Raw genomic sequence first — 20,542 nt, 5'->3', positions numbered from 1 at the left:
TTGAAATCAAATCTGACAGTGTTAATCTGGGCCTCCTGGATTTGCTGTGTATATATTTAAAGTCTTTAAAAACTAATGTGTGAAATATTTACAGAGACATTATACAACAGCAATTATTTTTCTGTAGTAATAAAGATAAGGTACTGGAGTGTATAAATTTAAGTCATTTTAAAAATATTCTTTAAAATTTGTTAATTTTTACTTGTGTACTGTGATTGTAGATTTACACAAAACTTACAAACACGTGTATTTAAACACACGATGACTTCAAAGTACACAAATACATATGAAACATTTTACAGATTTTATTGTTATAATCATTGTTTTTTTTTATTAATTTTATGTATGATTCTGAACAGTTGCTAAATCATTTTGAAATTTTCCTTAAAATGTCTTTTACACATTTGCTTCAGAAGATGCTTCAGTTCTTAACTCATGCTGCAGTAAGATTGTAAAATGGTAATAATAATAATAATAATAATAATAATAATAAAAACAAGGGAACCACAGCCAAAAACATGCAAAAATAAACGAATAAAACGTCAGAAAAGAGAAAAGTATTATAATGAAAGAATAATGAGATATGACAATATAACAAAAAAAAGATACCTTGACCTTAATTCTTGGATTTTATCCCTTTTTTGAAAAGTACAACTTTTAGGTATTGTCCATCTTCCGTTGATTATTTTCCGTACTCTCATCAGAACTGGTCACTCTTGGGAGAAAGTTTTTTTTAACTTCAGCCACTGACCGTCACTTCTGCATCAGTCGAGCAGCGCCCACTGCTGAGAAAATATAGTATGGCGGTATTTAAACCCCACATTTCTGAGGATTTTCTCCACATAAAAAATATATAAGAAACTCTAATTAAAATCAGCTCTTTTCTTCTTCTTCTTTTGCCTCATTTTTAAGTCTTATAAAAGCACAAACAATTTACCCTGAACAATACTAATTCAGATATATTTAAAACCAAATAGATTCAACTGTTTAACATGCGTCTTGCAGGTCAGACACTTAAAACATTAGATTTTATTGATACTCTTGTAGTCTTACTGAATAAAATATGAAAAATAAATTTCTTTACATGTATTTCTTTTAAATTTGTCAGTCTATAAAATTAAAGCTTTTAAAGACTGATGAGTCCAGTTTCCTGTGAAGCACTAAACTGCCTTTAGAAGGCGCTCTAACTCAGGGTTTACCCCATGCAGGTGGAAAAACTATCAGTCCAACCTCAGTTTTAAATCGAAACTGATATTCTATTTAATTTAAGACAGCACTTCAAGTCAAATTGGTAAACATTCACATCCTTTCACTGATATCATGGTGGTTATGAGGCCTTCAAGTTCTGTAGGATATTTGTATGTGGTAGATTCCTTCATCCAATTAGATATTTGTTCATAATTGAATACTTTAATTCAAGTTATTAATAAAATATTAAAGGTAGATATGTTATGAATCTACCTACATCCTTTAGACACATCTAAAAATATCTACATCTTTATTCTCACATAGTCGTACGAGAACAAAGCCAAAATAATACAAGTTGTAATAATATGAAAAAATGTATCTGGAGAATAAAGTTGTCACATAACTTCAACATGATATGTTTTTTCAATATATCATATTGAAAAAACATTTAACTTTTTCAGGATATTCACATGCGAACATCCTGAAAAAGCTCAGTTTTTCCCATTTATTTCAGAAAGTAAAGGTCATGTATCATATAGATTTATTACAGAGTGAAATACTTCAAGCCTTTATTTCTTGTAATTTTTATGACTATGGCTTCAGTGTCTCAGAAAATTTTAATAATAGATAAGATCAATATAAAATATATTATGAACAGAAATGCAAACTCATTTCTATGCACTCAAAAGGTGTTCAGGAAGCCAAGATTGGTTTCCTGAACATGGCTCTGGTGTTCCTCATCTTCCTCAGTGCTCAGGTCAGTTTGCTGGTCAGTCAAGAACAGGAACACCATGGTCACTGCACCAGCTTCTGGTACCTTTAGCAGTTTGGGCAGCTATCAAGTTCTTCTGGAAAAAAAAAATCAGTATCATAAAGTTTCTCAGCAGAGGATAGTTTGACGTGCCGTAGAACTCCCCAATGACTGTGAACTTCAGAAAACCTAATGGATAAAATTTTAATATTACATCATTCAAAATATTCTAAGAAAGAATATGCTTAATGTACGACGGAGTAGGGCCACGCTAAGAAAACAACAATAAAATGACAAGAAGTATTAATATTACGAGAATAAATTCAAAGTAATATGAGAATAATAATTATCATACTATGACACTATGACTGTCACATATCGAAAATAGTCATATTACGAGAATAAAAATCATTACGAGAATATAGTCTTAATATTACAAGAATAAAGTGACAGTTTGACAATAAAATGATAATATTACGAGTATAGTCATACGAGAATAAAGTCAAAATAATACAAGTTGTAATTATATGTAAATAAAGTATATTTGCAGAATAAAGTCTCCAAATATACTAATAATATAATATGACTTACGACTTAATATAAATATTAAGTTGTAATATGACTTAATACCATAGTCTCATACTATTTCTACTTTATTCTCGCACTTATTCTCGTAATTTTATTTTCGTAATTTATTTTTTATGTCATCGTTCTCCATCGTAATAATGTAATGAAGAAGTATGTGTAATTCCTTTTCATATGTTATTTATTGAATATAAATATTCCTCATATTACTTAACCAAACAGATTTCATTCATAAAAATAATTATATGAAGAATTTGAATTATATTTGTCAGTGAAAGTGAGTGGGATTTAAACTGCGTATAAAATAATAGCAGTTAAATAAACCTTTAATAAATCCAATAAATAAAAACATAAAATTAATTAAGATTCAACGGAAAGAAGGTTTGACTGCTTTAATTCCGCTTTACCCAGAAGACGCTCGCCGTTTCCGAGCCACACTCGAACGCACCAAATTTCCATATTCTTTCACGCGCTTCTCGAAAACAAAAACAGGCAGAGAGAGGGAGTCTGCGCGGTCGCATGTAGTCAGTATAGGCAACGGAACCTGAAGGAGCAGGAAGCTCCACGAGCAGACTCCCGTCCACCGGTCTTTGGTTCCGGTTCTGCCCACCTCACACATGGTTCTCCTCCGGCATATCTCCATCGCCTTGACCGCCGCCGTGGCCGCCCTGGGATCCGCTCTCTTCATCGCCCTCAACTACTTCTACAAGCGGCGCGTATGGTCCCCGCAGGCGGCGTACTGCACCATCACAGAGGTGAGAGCTTCTGATGTAATTCTTTAGTAATTAAAAGAGAGCTGCTTAAGTTATTTCAGGCGATATTTTTACTAAAAAGAAGAAAAACGCCGCAGAATCCCGATCCCTGAATAATGAAGGTTACAACTGGAAACAACAAGAATGATAAGAATGGTGATCAAGAGGAGGCTTCTGGCAATTACGAAGTGGCAGGCTGTAAGGAAGATGATGATAAATACCTATGATGGTGATTGAAGATAATTTAAATATGATAAATGATAATGAAGGTAACTTTAATGGAGGAGGAAAACAGTGATGGTTATGATGACAATGTTAATGAAATGGAGGGAAATGAGTAGAGGACAGAGACAGGGAGTCAAATTGAGGGAAAGTTGGGTGAACGGATGGATGGATTGGGAAGACAAATACAGATAGGTGGAAAGTTGGATATGATAGAGGGCTGAAGGAGGATAGAGGGACAGAGTTTTATGGACAAATGCACTGATGGATGAACAATTGGATGAACAGATTGAAGGAGGAATGGAAGTACAGATGGATACACGGACAACTGGATGGACAAATGCATAGATGGGTGGATGTCTAAAATGGATGGACAGTTAGATAGCCAGTTGGATTAGACAAAGGGATGGATGGCATGGTTGGATGTATTCTGGATGGATGTTCCAAGGAATCTTGTTTCTGTCTGTTATGAACAGTTCACATGTTCATACAGTTTTCCCAAATGAACAGTTCCAGGATTGGAATGACAGAGGACACATGTTTCCCTGTCTTCTGAACATGGAGCACATAATGGACAACAACATTAGGGATGCTATTCCCACATTTATTCTCTTTTAATTAACAAAAAAAAAAACTAGCTGGAGCTTTAGTAATCAATTTATCAGTTATTTGAACGATTATTTGGACAACTAATCAATTTTTCAGATAATTAATCAGATATAATATTTGACACATTCTGCAGATTTTTTTATGTGACCACTTAAGCTTTTCTCAAACACAATATGTTACAAGATGCAAACAAATTCCTTCTTTTAAATAAGAAAATTAACACTTTATTTGTTGATTGTAAAATACAAAATTAGAAATATATTAAAAGATGCCATTAAACAATTCAATTCCTTTAAATAAGAGAATAAACATTTTATTGACAAAAATGTAATAACATAGCATTCTTAGTGTATGCTTGATTATTGGTCCATTAATTAATTTCTTTTTTTTATTTTTTATTGATGGATTAATAGTTGGAGAGCAAAAGGTATTTAATAGAAGATTTTGAGGTTTTTTATTACCTAATTTGAACCAAATAAAAAGCTAAAACTGCCACTTCTGAGTAGAACATATTTGTAGACATAGAAGTTTTTTTTCTTCTAATCTCAAATACAAAATGTGTATATTTATTGTACGATTTTAGCTAAATTATAGCCATGAACATGCCATTCTTCCAACAAATGTCCTTTTTTTGAGTCTGTATGCTACAGTTAACAGTTAATTGATTACTAAAGTAGTTGAGAATTATTTCAACAGTCGATTCATCATGATTAATCGTGTCAGCCCTAAAACAAACATTGTGCCAGTTTCTTTTCATTTGACAGTTTCAGTTCAAGTTTACTGAGTTTATCTTGTTTTTTCCTGGAACCAGAGAAATGTCAGTCTTCCTTAATGAACTTTGGCATGAATCTAAAATCTATTTGCATGTCTCTAATCTTGTTTCTTCATCTCTGAATGTATCAGTTCATTTTCAGAGGATAATGCTGGCTGGCAGAGATCCCACGTGGAGTTGTGTTTTAGTTCCTGGAGCCGAAATGTTCCAAGGAGACGGAGGACGAACAGACTCGCGGGGTTAAACCCCGCAAGTCTGTTTGATGGCGGTGTGAAATTTGCTTGAAGGATCTCTAGACTACACACCCATCATGACCTTAACTTAGATATTAAAATGGAAAAAGTAACTTAAAAAAACTGAATATTCAAGATAACAGCTTGGGCTGTTGACAGAGGACAGGTTGACCCATCTGACTGGACTGCATTTTTCACATTCCTGACTTCTGACCATCTTAGATGAGTGTTTTTCCATCTGCAGCCACAAACTTCATCATAAACCATCACAAACACCTTCACAAACTCACAAAGAAAAATACCTATCTTGTATGTTCCACCACTTCATAATTATGCACCAATTATGTAACATGTTTACCACATTAAGTCCTCTTCAAATACTGTAGCGGTTGAGGTTATAACGCAATAAAAGATTCTTATAAGTCCAAGGTGTACTTAGGGCTTCACTTACTTAGGTTAAATGGAATATACAGACTCATAATTGGGCCATATTCCTAAAAGAACAACACACTCAGAGAGCAGCAATTAAGCAAAAATTGTAGAAAAAAAATAAAATAAAATCTACATTTTTCATTTAAGAAACTCTTCTTTTTCTGTAAATATGTTCTACTCAAGTAGCATAGTTTTAACTTCACCTGGTTCAAATTCTGTAAAAGAGAGAGAGAAAAAATATATGAAGCACCCTTTGCTATCCAAACGGTCAATCCAAAAAATAACCAACAGATCAGCCTTAAAATGTCATGATAAATCAAGCAAGAAGGGCTGAGCTTTTCATGGATTGTTGTTGTATTTATTAGATGCAGATTCATCCTTTACTACAAATGATCAAGCATTCATTGAAAGATCATAATTGCATTTTAGACAGTGAAATGTTTATATTTTATTTATAGAAGGAAATTATTTATTTATTTCCATATTTTAATGCATTTCTAAAATTGTATAAAAAGGCTAAAGGGGTTAAATTAAGAATTTGCAGAATGTGCCAATTTTTCTATCAAATTCATTGATTTATCGATAATCGATTACCAAGTTAATCATTGCATGCTGCCCTGCCTGCTTTTAAAATAAAAATGTTCATACTAATTCCCCTGTACTCTGATTCCCCTAAGTAAAATCAAAAGTCTGGAATTTGCTTTTACATGCTGTTTCCAGGTTTGCATTAGTGTGGAAAAATAAAAATGAGCTTGGAAAAATGGAAAAATATTGGATTTTCTTGAGAAAGAAACCTAATAACCGCCAGTCCAAATATCTGCAAAGACCCAAGGTGGTTGGAGACCGTCCTTCAGATCAGCACTCTGCTGTAACGATTTTCATGTTTCATCAGCCCTCTACTTCCAAACAACCTGCTCCACTCATAAATAAACTCTGAGTCAATCAATGGATTTTGTGCTGAAAAAGCTTCAGATTATAATCTTAGCTGTTATCTTTCCAGCAGAAAGGTTTGTTCAGCTGAAGCAAAACTTAAAAATAAAACTGCCTCATCAGCATGTTTTCTCATTTTGCAGAAGTCTGAGCGAACTGGGATTTTATAATATATGGTGTGGCAGAACCCATGCAGGCCGTTTAAATGTTTACCATTTCTTCATTCAATTCAGGATTTGAATTATATTTGAATGATTTATATTTGCTGCATGTCAGAAAGATGAGAGATTTATGTATTTAGATGTATTTTAAAGGCAACACATCCAACACACCGCTTCCTTGTGTGACATGTTTTGGAAATCCTCAACTTCATAACTCTGGTTCATCTTTGGGTTACAATTTCTAGTTACCTGAAGATTAATTTGTTCAGACAATTCAAGAAAAGGATATAAAAACCATAAAAATGTCCAAACATCAAAGTGTTCAGAAAGGAGATAAGTGTTTTGGTACGAAATGTGGAAATTCGGTGTGCAGTGATATAAAAATTTGGGTAGATATCGACATCTGATATAAATAAGAACTATTACATTCGCTTGAGGTGATTTTTGATTTTTCCGAAAAATAGTTAATGTGAGAAAGTGGAGAAGGAAACACATTTCTAAATAAGTTCTGACATATTGAACGCTCCCATTCACTGGCAGCTATGTGCCATACACAAAACACAAAGACACAAAACTTGAAAAAAGTGTCTCTTTACAGCTATTTTTACATGTACTCACATGTAAAGTTACGGGTGGGGTGTAGCCGTATTTCTGAGCAGGACCTTATTTGGATTTAAAGAGACAAGACGCCCTAACAGCTCATGAAAGAGACTCAAAATAGGTAGAACTGACCAGAAATCTCATTGTATAAGAATGATCTTGTACAAAATGTAGTGAACATGTTTAGTATAGACCAGATATCTATCCTAACCTGTTAAAGTAATAAGTAATCTTTAAGGACAATGTTTTGGCACAACCATCACAAAGCACTGGTCTCAGTTTTGTTGAAAATTCTACAATTCATCCAGATAAAATTGTGTAAATTTGTAAATTAACCAATGTGTTTCTAATTATTCTTTCATGTAGCAAATATATAAATAAATAATTGCCAAAATAATAAATAACTTTGGTAATTCAGACTGACATAAAGCAAACAAAAGTTTAATCCGACTTAATCTCTGACAGAGAGGTCAAAAAAGTTTAATACAATTATGCAAATATTAAGTTTTAGCTAAAACTATTTAATCTGGGATTAAAAGTTGAGCTGGAATAATAAAGTCCATGCAGACACAGGGAAACATCGCTGCAGTGTTTGCGAGATTTCTGCACAGTCAGGGTTTGGAATTTGTCTCCGACTCGACCAGGAATACACAGAGCAAAGCATCGAAAGTTGTTCCCCAGCAGCACTGGGCAGACATTGAACATGCAAACTACCATCCGTGGATCTTAGAACGCTTTATTCTGCAGCAGCTGCAGCCATTTCATTGTGAATTTATTAAAAACATGTACACATTTTAAAGTTATCAAGATTAATCATGCAGCAGCTAAGCGAGGAAATGTTTCTAATGAGAGAGATGATGAGTTTTGGCTCTAAAAGATCTGATATGAATTAGTAATTAACTTTAACTGACAGCTGGAATTAAACCAAAGCTTGTTTGGGTTCCTAAAAAGGAGAGGACTCCTGGTGTCCAGTCAGCACTTTTATTAGTGCAATGCTGGTAAAATGTGAGTCTACTCTCCGCTGATTCAAACTTCTGATCATTAAAGTGAAATAAAACATTAGAGAGTGTGTAATAGATGCATATTGATGCATAAACGATGATCCTGTCTGATTCAGTTATCTTTGTTAGGGCTGTGGAGAAAACTAATGCAGTTTGTGAACAAACTCAGCAAAGTTGACAATATAAATATGAACATGGAAGCTGTTAACATTGTTATTGATAATTATACACCAATATAGAGGTTATGGTTGGACAGTTGATGTTCTGTGTCCAGTTCTTAGAACATTGGTTTTATAAAATTATTCACACCACTGAATACCGTGAATCCGTGGTATTTACAGGTGTTGGGAACTCAGACCATAAAACTCATGAGGAAAAAAATCTGTGAATACTTGAGTTTCAGTCTAAATGCTTAGAACTGCCTATTATTATTATTATTATTATTGTAAAGAATTTAGATCAAAGCAAATCCAAGTGTTGGCACGACTGAGAATGTGTCAACACTTCTAGGTTGATTTTCCAATGACCGGTCCGTCCATCCGTCTGTCCATTGTTGAAGAAGATTTTAGGTTATAATATTTCTTAAGAAAACTCTCTGGCTCAATCTTCTTCGATCCCAGGTTCGTGTAGCCACACAGAAAACAACAATGAGTGCAGACGTCAGAGTTTAATCCAATTAGAAGACAACGCATAAAATTACAACAGAAACTGCAGAACAACAGAGGCATATATTAATTTACCTGAGACAAATAGGAAAGAAGACGGAAGAAAGAAAGGAAAGCAAAGACGTCTTTGGAGAATTGCAAGAGCAAATCTGATTTGTTACTCCTGTGTAGAAAGTTTTATAGAAAAGGCGTTTTCTTATCTTTAATTTTTTCAAATAAGGCGTACCTTTGCTCATCCAACCAGAAGCTATCTCTGACCCTTTTTAAAACTTCCTGCAAGTCACGATCTAAGACCATTTGTCTCCATTGTTTAAACAAAGTGAGGGCAGAGAGTCTCCTGAACTCCTGCTGTTTTATGGCTTTTCACAAATGAGTGTGAAAAGCTGGAACTTCTCCTGATTCTTTCCCACACAGATAAAGGGCAGTTCAAAAGATCTTAGCAAACAATCTGCTATAACTACAGGTAACATAAAGGTCAATAGGCCAGAATAAGTTACTGATTTTAAAACTATAATTAGGCTATTTCAATATAGACATGTTAATTTTTAAAACTAGCATATTTTAAATTAATTTTCTTAACACCATCCATCCATCCATCATCTATCCATCCACCCATTCATCCATCTGTGCGTCCATCTATAATCCATCCATCTATCCATCTATCCACCCATTCATCTATCTAGCTATCTACCCATCCATCCATTCGTCCATCTATCATCCATCCATCTATTCATCCATCCATCCGTCCATTTGTCCATCCATTCATTCATCCATCCGGCCGTACATCCATCCATTCTTCCATCTATCTATCCATCCATCCATCCATCCATCCATCCATCCATCCACCCATTCATCCATCCATCCATCATCCATCCATCCCTCGCCATGATTTGGAAAGCCTAACGTTCATATTCAAACACTAAAATGTTAATTTCATCTTTTCCCACCATAAATCCCCCTGCTTGGGGGTTTACTAATGAACGTGTTTAATCTGATTTCTCTGACTCCGCCCCCAGGAGGAAGAGGAGCGCGAGAAGCGGCAGGTTCTGGTTCTGGGCCTGGATGGAGCGGGGAAGAGCAGCATGCTGCAGGGTTTGACTCCCGGGGAGTCGGCGGCCAAAAGGGGCCGATGTCGGCCCACCCGCGGCTTCAACTTCATGAGCTTGGACGCCCCCAGCTGTCAGCTCGACTTTCTGGAGAGTAGGTCTCCTTTCATCCCGTTCTGTGTGGATTTCTGTTTTAAGATCATGAAAGGCAGAAATTACCCCTAGGTTCTGAACAGCGGGGGCCTTTATTTGATCAACAACTAAAACAGCCCCAGTTAGGCTGCGTCTGATTCTCAAACAGCATTTTAAAGCCTGAAAAATGTAGCTGTACTGAAAGGCAGCAGAAATAAAATAATGACTCCATTCAGTAATGATGGGAGTGTGAAATCCTGAGGCCTGAGATTGAGTTTGAGGAGTGCGTCATGCTCTGCGACTGATTTATTTATTATCTGAACATCTAATCGGTTTCTCATCTCAGTGAGAGAAGCCCAAGCCGCCACCCACTCAGAGCGCTTCAGAGCCTGAGCGGCAAATGTCAGAGCATTGTGCCTGACGCCGATGCAGAGGCAGGTTGGGAGGTGGTTCATCTCAGAGGGAATCCTGCACCTTGAATGGACGTCATCACCTTCAAATGATGCATTAGAGCAGGGGTGTCCAAACTTTTGGTCACGTGGGTCAAAATTGTCATCTCAAAAGTACTTGTAGGCCAAAAAAATACATTTTTTTAACAACAAAAATCACCAGAAACCTTGATATACCAACCCAACAAAAACTTAAATATGAATTAATTTAATTAAATCAATAAAGTAAGAACTGGATTGTAGATTCAAAAGTTTGAATGGTTTTGCGTGTTAAAGAGGGCCTGTTATGCAAAAGCCAGATTTGCATGTTTTTGTTCTTCCATTTGGGTTTCTACTGCTTCTAAAAACAAAACAATCTCTTAAAAAACCATCCAGCCTTTTGACAATAACTTTATTTGTTTTGGTATCTGGACAATTAGCCTTTTCAAAAATCTCCGTAATGTAAAATCACCACTCACCAGACACCTTGCCATTATCTACCAACCCCAGAAAAACCCTGAGCTGTTACCTGGTGACNCAAGTGGAGCTCCAGCACATTTGGTCNGCTGGTTTTACCACTGCATGCGCTGTACAATGGTTCCTGAAAAAGAAGAGTTTTATTGTTGACTTCCCATCCAGAAACCACTTGCTGCATTCTTGTTTGTTGTGCAGGAGACTCTGCTAATGCTTTTCAAAGTTGTACAGTTGTATAATTATGCATCTGTTTTCAGCCAGTTTCATTTGCGAGTGTAATAAACATTGAGTTGGGGGGGCATGGTCTGGCAGCAGCTTATTTGGATTTAAAGTGACAGAGCCCTAAAGGAGCTCATTCTGAAAGGACCTCAAAATAGGCAAAACTGATCAGATTAAAATCTCATTATGTAAAAATTATTTTGTGCAAAGAAAATATGAATATGTTTTGTCTGGCCTGTAGATGTGGCCTAACCTGTTGAAGATGCAATAAATAATATAATTCCTTTATAAATAAGAAAATAAGCTTCTTATTACCTAAAATGAAGAAACAGCATTTAGTGACGGTCATTTCACTAAATGCTGTGAAATGCATTTCAATGTTTTAGCTGCACAGGATGTGCAGCTAAAACATTGTAGGTCTAATGGATTAACCAATTAATAATTTGATAGCAAAAGGTGCTTAATGGATGACTTTTTTTTTTTTTTTTTTTTTTTTTTTTTACAGAATTGGAACTGGGAGATACTACAAGTAGAAAATACCAAAGAGACAATATTTTTCACTTTAAATGCAAAATGTTTAAATTTCTACAATTTTGGTGTAATTACTGCTCTGAATATGTTGTTTTTTCAGCAAATTGGCTTTTTTACTCCGTATGCTCCAGTTAATGATTAATCAATTACTACATTATTTATTTATTATTTTAATCATCACAATTAATCATTTCAGTCCTAGTTCAATCACCATTTTGGCTAAAATCTTAACTCCGCATTTTTGGTTTAGGTTTTCTGATGCTTAAAGGACGAGTACAGATTTAAAACTCATGAAACGTGACGAATAATGAATGAGAGTTGGCGTCCTTCAATGAGTCAAACGTGCAAACCGCGCCCAGATAACAGCTTACAATACTCAACAGACTGGAAACATCTTAGAGGAAGCAAACTCAGATACAAGGAATGTGCCAAAGTTCAGATTAGATGAACTTTAGATCCAATTCCAGGCATAAAGTCAGAGCGGGGAGTTCCTGTAAACATCCAAACAGACTCGTAATCATCTGTGCATTTTCCACCTAGCGCTTGTTCTGCAGTGAAGCACAGGCTGCCAAAGCCCACACAAGAAACAACCAGCAGGAACAAGCTGAACTTCTGCAGCCGAGGCGGATGCTAACCACCTCCCTGGGTGATTACAAGGCTTGCCAAGCTGCTGCAGAGACCTTCATCATCACAAACACTCCCACCTCCTTCACAGTCATATGCTGCATGTTTGCACGTGTGGGTGTGCATCCTAATGAGAGCGCCCAGCTGAGGGGTGCTTCCAGACTCCACATCGCCTCTGGTTAGCAGGTATTTATGGCTGCCAGATCACATCAGCCTGAGGTACATCACTGCCCCAGTCTCCTAGCAACTTCCTCTAATTGATGCTCGCCAGTGGGAACCAAAAGTCATGGCTGGCAGCATGTGAGGAGAGATTGGTTTGACTGCCGAGCGCCTGCAGACATCAGAGCTTCCAGTTTATGTGAAGCTTTGCTTCGCTTGAATCTGAATCTGTGACGTTGTGATGTGTGCGGAGTGCTGCAGCATGCAGCGGCGGTTTGACCAGCTGGAGTCAGTTCATACCAAAGCTAACAGGGCCAGACTTTAGAATGGGTAAGGTTGTTTGGGGCCCCCAAAGACTGTTCTTTTCTTTACTTTTGTAGAGCCCTACAAAAGACATATACCGATAAGTATTATGTAAAATTGACTTTTCAGAGATTTACATCATGCTATAAAGTTATTCCTTCATCAAAAACACACCTGGAGTGTTGCTTTAATTCTTTCATGCATGTTTGAGAAATCCTTTAATCTCCATGGCAACTATTCAGCTGTGTAAAATGCCTGGGTGGAGCTAATTTCACCTTCAAGGTGCAGCTCCTCATCAGAGCTACAATTTCTAAGCTTCCAAGCTTCTGCATCACTGAATTCCCCTCCCCTGCGATACTCAGCCCCTTCAAATTAGCCAGCAGCAATTAGCTAACACCTGGTAGAACTGAGCATTTGCTGAGCTCATTATGAGCTGCTTCTCAGTGAAATGCTGGTAGAGACTTTGTTAAAGGGTTAATAGAGGAGTGCTGTTGGGGTGTCTTTTTAAATTAATTTAAGACTTTAAGGATGTGCTGTTTAAAAAACGATGGATGACTGGGCTCTGTTTATGTAAACAGATTCAACAAGGATGCACAGGAATAAATGACAGGTGTACCCAATTAAACCCAGCAGTTTCTTCTGGAAAGGAGAAGAAAAAAGTCAATCAAGCGTGGAACATTAAAGTCTTAAGGCCAATATTCTATAGGAAAACAACATATCACATAAAAGACAGAGGAATGAAGCTGTTAGATTTCCCTCCAAATCTTCATCTACAAATCAATTTCCCATGAGGATGCTGCCTCCGCTCGTTTCCTCCTTTATTGAAAATCGGATCTCATTCTTCTTACAACGAAAATGGAATAAATCTGTGGCCAATTTGTTTATAGGAGCTTATCAAATTCTGCTTGTCAAACTGACTATTTATTTATTAAAGTGGGACCCGGAGTGGTAAAGGATGTTGACAGAAACTGCTGAGGAAAAGCCCTGGAGGAATGGGATGAAAGAGGCAGCAAAAATTTCCTCCCTTAATGGAGCGTTTTTTTTTTTTTGTTTTTTTTTTTGGTCACATGTTTCAGATTATCAAACTAATTCATTTTTGCCAAAGATAAACAGAGCAAATAGAAAAAGTAGGTTTTAAATCATGGTTTAATTTATTAGAGAGAAAAAAAAGTAATTATCCCCTAAAACTAATGGTTGAACCATCTTTAACAGCAACAACTGTTGGCATTAGCTATTTAATTATTGTACAGTTATTCTGGCCCACTGCTGTTTGACATATTTTGAGACTCAGTGACGTTCATCAATCTTATTTGAGTCCATACTTTGACTATGCCACTTAAACCTTCTTTTTCTTTATTTTTCATGGGTTTATGAGACAAAGACGTGCTTGGAGTCTGATTAACTGACTGGATTCGCCAGACTTGTAGAACTGAGAGTCATCAGCATAATGTTGAAAAGGTTTCTTCTCTGCAGTTGGTGGTGGAGAGGACCTGCGGCGATACTGGGGGGACTACCTGAGACGGACCCATATTCTAGTCTATGTGGTGGACTCGTCAGACAGGAGCCGCCTCCCATTGGCTAAGGCTGAACTGCACCGCCTCCTGAGGGTGGAGCCACAGCTGCCTGTTGTTGTCTTGGGAAACAAGCAGGTAAACTACAAGATTGTTTTCAAGTGGAACAACAATGTTGGTGGTGAACACTTAGGGCCAGTCCGCATGGAGACAGTTTTAGGTATATCAGCGAAAGTTCTTTTGTGCATTCACGTGGATTTGTTATCTTTGGAAACCAGAAATGATAATTTTTGAAACAGGTTTCAAAGTGAATACATTTCAGAACACTGGTCTCATGCTCTGTGTGACGGCACATCTTTTATTTTATTAATCGATGACGTTTTCCATCTATCCCTCTTGTTTGTGCCTCTCTCAAACAAACCAGACGCTGTTCATTCTGTGGTTTTTGTGTTGTTCTCTGGCAGTGTTACAGCACCACCAATGGCCTGGAATACATACTACAACATTTTCTGTGGCGCTGCATCCTGTCATGTTGACCATGTTGATGCAGTTTTTTTCTTATTCATTTACAAAAATATACCGTGCTTGTCTGTATGTACAGGACCTTGGGCCTTGTCTACGTTGAAACATTTTTTCTAAAATAGGTCGTCAGTTTTAGAGACATCTGCGTTCACACGTGACCATTTCCAGAAATGTTTCAATCCACACTGAAACACTGAAAACGACCCAAAGTGAATCTATTGGGTTTCTCTTTGGCACATGGTAATGTTTAAAAAAAAGTGAAGAAATCAGGACTAGACAGAGTGAATTTTGTCATTTTCCTTTTTTGGGGGCATGAGGTACCCATAAGGGCAGAACTTCGACTTGGCAAGAAATGTAATGTTTTTTATTGTTGATTCAATGTTGCACGACTCTGTGTTTTTGTGTTTAATGATGTAAAGCACTTTGAAATGCCTTGCTGCTGAAATGTGCTATACATATACAATTTGATTGATTGGCTTACTGTCTGACTGACTGATTGATTGATAAAAGGGCGGCAATTAATAACACATGAAGTTAAAAGATGTATATAACATTAATAAAGTAGGTGAATGTAATTTTCTCTTTAGCTGTCCTGCAGAAATAACTCAACTCCTGAAATAAACATGCCTACACTTCCTCCTCCACTCATATTTCTTCACTCCGTGCTCCACTTCTGGAATTATGCATGACTCCTGGAGAGAGGAAGGAATATTTATCACATCTAACATCGGAGCAGTGTAGCTTTCATCCTCTTGTTGCTGTGGACTGACAGTATAATGAGCTTAAAATGAATTCAACTCAAACTGCACAATGATCCGTAATGATGCACAGTAGCTGAAGCTCAGGCAGAATGTGGTGTTTAACATTTTCTAAAGCTCTACAGGTGAGTTTAACACACTGTTCCTTCTCTGCTTTCATCTGGAAAATTAATGAGGTCAATCAAATCAAACAGAATATTTACTCGACTTATGAAATCTGTACGATATTATTTTTTTTAGTTAGAGCATTATGGTAAGGTTGGGAATTGCACATCAAAATACACAATGGAACTGTTGAATCATTTAAATCAAAAACAGCTAAATAAAACATTCCACAGACGGTTATACAGGTCATCCCCCAAAACACATATTTTGTTGAATTTTCAAATTCTTCAATCCAATTACATTATATATAAGTTTAAAATGCTTTAAACAGTAGGCTAATGTCCTTGTTTTTCATTTGATAGTTATGCTAGTTGGTAAAACTAAAGTCTCAAATTGTATTCATAGTTTCAACACTAGAAGATTCAAAATCAGTTCATTAATATTAAAGTAATATTAAAAAAAACGTTGAAGTTGCTCATCTGAAGTTAGCTGCATGCTAGAGAAATAGCAACAGCAACATCATATGAATGTATACTTAGTATGAATTTTTGGGCAAATTGCCAGTGTTTCATTAATGGCTAACTATGAAACTTCTGTTTATAATCATATGTAGAGTTTATGTTGATGAAAGACAGACTAATATGATAATGTAGATGCTCATGCTAATATAAGTTAAAGTTGGCTAAATTTACTTGATAGTCATGATGCGTTGGCTAAATGTTAGCAAAGCAACAAAAAGTCAATATTTGTAAAGCAAATGTTAGTCTTGGACTGTCTCATTTAAAACTCATTTTAAGATGCAAGTTGAAAGATTATCAAATATTTTACTAGCAAAAACAGAACTAATGGTTCCCGGTAACATAGTCTGCTAGCTAGCTAGGTATTTTAGCAGCTGTTAAATGTAGCCTCAACCGGCCGCATTACAGAACACAATGAACCAAAAATAAAAAATAAAACAAAATCAAAAATTTGCCTGACAGAAAAGTCCCGTGAGAAAAAAAGATTATGTAGAAATACAAGGAAATAGTCATGCCACCAAAAAATATAAGCTCTGTGATTAGTGTATTTAAGGTCAACTTACCTTTTTTAAAATTAATTTAAGACATTTTAAAGCCTTATTTTTGAATACATACATTTACAACTTTTTAAGGATGCATGGGCACCTTGTTTTAAAAATGCACTTTTCATGTTCCATTGCCACAGGATAAACTGAACGCCTTGAGTGTGGCAGAACTCCATGAAGCCTTGTCTCTGGACGTCGTGACTGATGACAGGAAGCTGTTCCTACTCGCTGCCCAGCTGGACTCCGAGGAAGCCAAGAGGAAGGCCTGCCAAGGTCTGGACACCGTCCAGGATCTCATCCTACAGCTCGTCTGATCTCGCATGGAAACGGGCTGACTGAGCCAGAAATAGAGCCTATAAGAACATGGTTTAGAGCCTATAAGAATATGGTTCACCCCTTTTCCTGTTTGGTGAGAGGTCTGCGCTAGACGAGGAGGTGACGGACGGAAAATCCTCCACCGCCATGGAGCTTTCATACAAACAGGAGAGGAAGAGGAGGAACACAAAATGTGGAATAGGAGGATGAAGTTTTGATGAAATCAAGTCAAACTGTCCCAAGGTTTACTAAAGCTAAGTCATTTTTAACCAAGACATTGTAACATTTCATCTGAAGCTGCGCACATATTTTTTGTTGGTTTCTTGTAGATGTTTTTATGCACAGAGAAGAGATTAAAATGTTCCTTCTCCTATAGATTAACGAATGACACAAGCTCTATGAAATGATTTCCTAATGGGATAATTACTGATTCCTGTGTTGATATTTTATTGATGGAGATTAAAAATGGAGCCCTATGACACTTTATATAACAGCCTTACTGTAGCTGTATAAAGATAGTTTGCTGTTGGCGATTGTATTTAAGGGGAAACTAAATGTATTTCCAGTGACTTTTATCTGTTTGTATTACATAATATTCTTAACTTTGTAATTTCCCAGCATTAGTTAGCCTGGTAAATATGCAAAGATATTACAAACAGAACTAAATCACAAATTTAGTAGAAGGTCAAGAGGTGTTTGATAAAAAGTTCCTGAATATTCATTTTAGCGTATGTTTGCCTTTTACCTGAGAGCTTTTGAAAATGAACCAGATGCCCACTTTGGTTTATTATGGATTATTACACTCTATAGGGATATAACAATTATCTTTAAACACTGTTTTAAACTCGAAATTATTGATTTATCGTTTTACTGGAGTTTTGACACCACTTCTGTTTGTACAAGTTTTTTTTTGTTTTTTTTTTTTACAATTTAGTGTATGCTGGAAAGTAAATTAGACTTTTTTCTTTTTACTGAGTTATGCTTAAAATAACAATGAATATAAAAAAAAATTATAATGAAGACAATCAGTAATAATTTGTCCAATTTCCAGTCTTTTCTGCAACAGAGACGTTCTCTTTCAAACAATTGAGGTTGAATTGGTATCTTAGGTAAAGTGTTGCTGTAACTTTAATCTGACATCTAAAATGTTATTTGTAGCTAAAAAAAGGATTTTATATTTGTGTTTCTTTTCCTTACATTTTTTGTCCTACATGTTGTGCTGATTACATGTTTAAGTCTAAAGAAATTTGATTGTATCCTAGTTTCAAATTGAACTTAAATAAACTTATGTGAATCTTTTCTTTTCTGTTGATTGGGGCTGTGTAAATAAAATAGTTTGAATGGCTTAAAATAATTTCTCCAGTAAAGACAAACAAAAATAAGCCATTTTAAATCTTTAGGAAACCGTCAAAAAATGTCTCAAAAAAGGACTAAGGCAGGATTAGATTAAATGAGTTGCTATTAAATTGTCCTTGAAAGATGATCAGAAACACGTTGGGAAATTTAGCAGTAATTCCATTACTTCCCACATGATCTGAATAGAACAGAGGAAGCAATCAAACATATCTAAGTGACAAGAAAATCAATCCATGTACACAAATTTTTAAACTGAATTTTCCTTTTCTCTAATAAGAGAATTTATTTTTCTTTAAAGGAAAATCCTGAAGACATAATACAAATCATCTTTTTCCCTTCAGTTTTGTTGCTGTAAAATATTTATAAAAGCAGAAAAAAACAGGGTTGAGATTAGGTCCATGTGGAACATTGTTTAGTTAGCTTAAATTATTGATTTTAAGCGTTTATGAGTTTTATCAATGGTGGACACGTCCGACCCACTAGCATTGTTTATATAACACTTAGCTAACAGCATAAACATAAATAAAACTATTTTTAATACTATTTTCATTCATTTATGACTGTTGAATGGCTTTACCTCTTTAAAATTATGGCCAAATATTTGGTGACTGGTACTCATTGATTTTTACTTAGTGTCTGAGGAATAATACATCCAAATCAAGTTACTTGACAATAATAAAACCTGATTAAAGAGTTGTGGTATAAATTGGTAAAATGTATTTCAATTAAATGATTAAAAACAAAATTCATCTACTTTAGCCAACACAGAGTCTGAATTAAGAGGGTAATTATTTAAACGTGAAAAGTCTCTACTCTTAAAACAGGAATGGCAACATCTGCAGTAGTTCTATAAGAAAATATGTCTGTTTCCCATCAATCAGTACAACATGAAATTATCCAGCCAAGTAAACATCAGAGCATGAGAGACCAGAGAACAACTCAGAAAGTTTGGTTGCATAAGGATATACAAGCCACAGCAAGCAGCACGTTATCTTGTGAAGTAGCTGGAAAACAACTTGTCTTCCGTCTGCTGACAGACCAGATCAATGCAAACACGAGTCGATAAACCTATAGGCCAACATACCAGGCTTGGGGCAAAGTTCACCAACCGGTCGAGCAGAAAGTGCTCTCTTAGACAAATGTCAGTGTTTTTAGTAGTGAGAGGGAAAAACGTGACACAGTCGGGACAAGAGTTCATAATCAAACAAAACCCTCCAGCTTGTACAGCTGTTATATCAGAGGGATTTCTGTGGATGATTCATAATATTACAGACATCCAAGGAGCTCTAGAGTTCGTAAGATAATCACAAAATATTTTCCTGCAGGATCAGAACTGGAAACTCCTTGATATTTGCACCTCTATGTGAATTTTGTCTCCGACTGTTCATCAGGGGAGCATTTAACATCTTAAAGCATTAAAGCTTTAAAAACGCAATTTCTGATTTTTGAACAAACAAGTTAAAATCTTAGCTCCTGAAAATCTGCATAACTTAGGTCTCCAACTAACTATTTTAGGAATCAATCATTCTGATGACTAAGTAAGGAATTTTTAAAACAATATGACAAATACATAAAAATACAAACAAATTTTTTTTTCTTCAAATAATAAGCTTTAATTTCCTAAAATGCAATAGTGTAGCATTCCTTTAGTGAATGCTTCATTTGTTGCAAAGGATCAATCTTCAGCTAAAAAATACTTTTAGACATCAACATGTTAAAAGCTCAGCCATTTCTGTTAGATTTAACAATACAGTGTTGGGCTGATCTTTAATAATATGATAGCAGAAGGTGCTTTAAAGATTACAGAAGTTGAACAAGGTGAAGCTAAATTATGCACTTAAGGAATTCTGGGTAGATCATATTTACAGATAAAGAAGCAAAATATATTTTTTGTACAGTTTTGGCCTAATTACAGCTCAGACTATACCGTTCATTTAGCAAATGGCTTTTTTTGAGTCTGTATATTCCAGTTAATGTCTAATCGATTACTAAATTAGTTGACGATTATTTTAATAATTGATTATGAATAAATAGTTTCAGCCATAGTGTTCTGTATTAATAATAGGATGAAGAAGACATAGGATGAAGAAGACAT

At 35.6% G+C, this 20,542-nt stretch overlaps 1 protein-coding gene across 1 annotated transcript; it reads left to right on the top strand.

The window, feature by feature from the left end:
* The first annotated feature begins 2,962 nt into the window (after positions 1–2,962).
* arl10 (ADP-ribosylation factor-like 10) lies at positions 2,963–18,391 on the top strand. Its single transcript, XM_015060620.1, has 4 exons — positions 2,963–3,279; positions 9,918–10,101; positions 14,291–14,466; positions 16,917–18,391. Exons 1-4 carry the CDS (start codon positions 3,142–3,144, stop codon positions 17,088–17,090), a joined length of 672 nt encoding a protein of 223 aa, XP_014916106.1. The 5' UTR covers positions 2,963–3,141; the 3' UTR covers positions 17,091–18,391.
* The last annotated feature ends 2,151 nt before the right edge of the window (positions 18,392–20,542 follow it).

Source organism: Poecilia latipinna, unplaced genomic scaffold (genome assembly GCF_001443285.1).
Source record: "Poecilia latipinna isolate Pla-1442-1.1 unplaced genomic scaffold, P_latipinna-1.0 Scaffold1730, whole genome shotgun sequence".
Taxonomy (NCBI): Eukaryota; Metazoa; Chordata; class Actinopteri; order Cyprinodontiformes; family Poeciliidae; genus Poecilia; species Poecilia latipinna.
The sequence above is the reverse complement of the archived record's forward strand: the minus strand, read 5'-3'. Positions and strand labels throughout refer to the sequence as shown.

Bases quoted from the DNA above. Each gene is read 5' to 3' on its own strand.
- arl10 (XM_015060620.1), top strand. From the start codon at position 3,142: ATGGTTCTCCTCCGGCATATCTCCATCGCCTTGACCGCCGCCGTGGCC. The intron at 3,280-9,917 runs GTGAGAGCTTCT...CTCCGCCCCCAG, and splicing joins CGTACTGCACCATCACAGAG to GAGGAAGAGGAGCGCGAGAA. The intron at 14,467-16,916 runs GTAAACTACAAG...CCATTGCCACAG, and splicing joins TTGTCTTGGGAAACAAGCAG to GATAAACTGAACGCCTTGAG.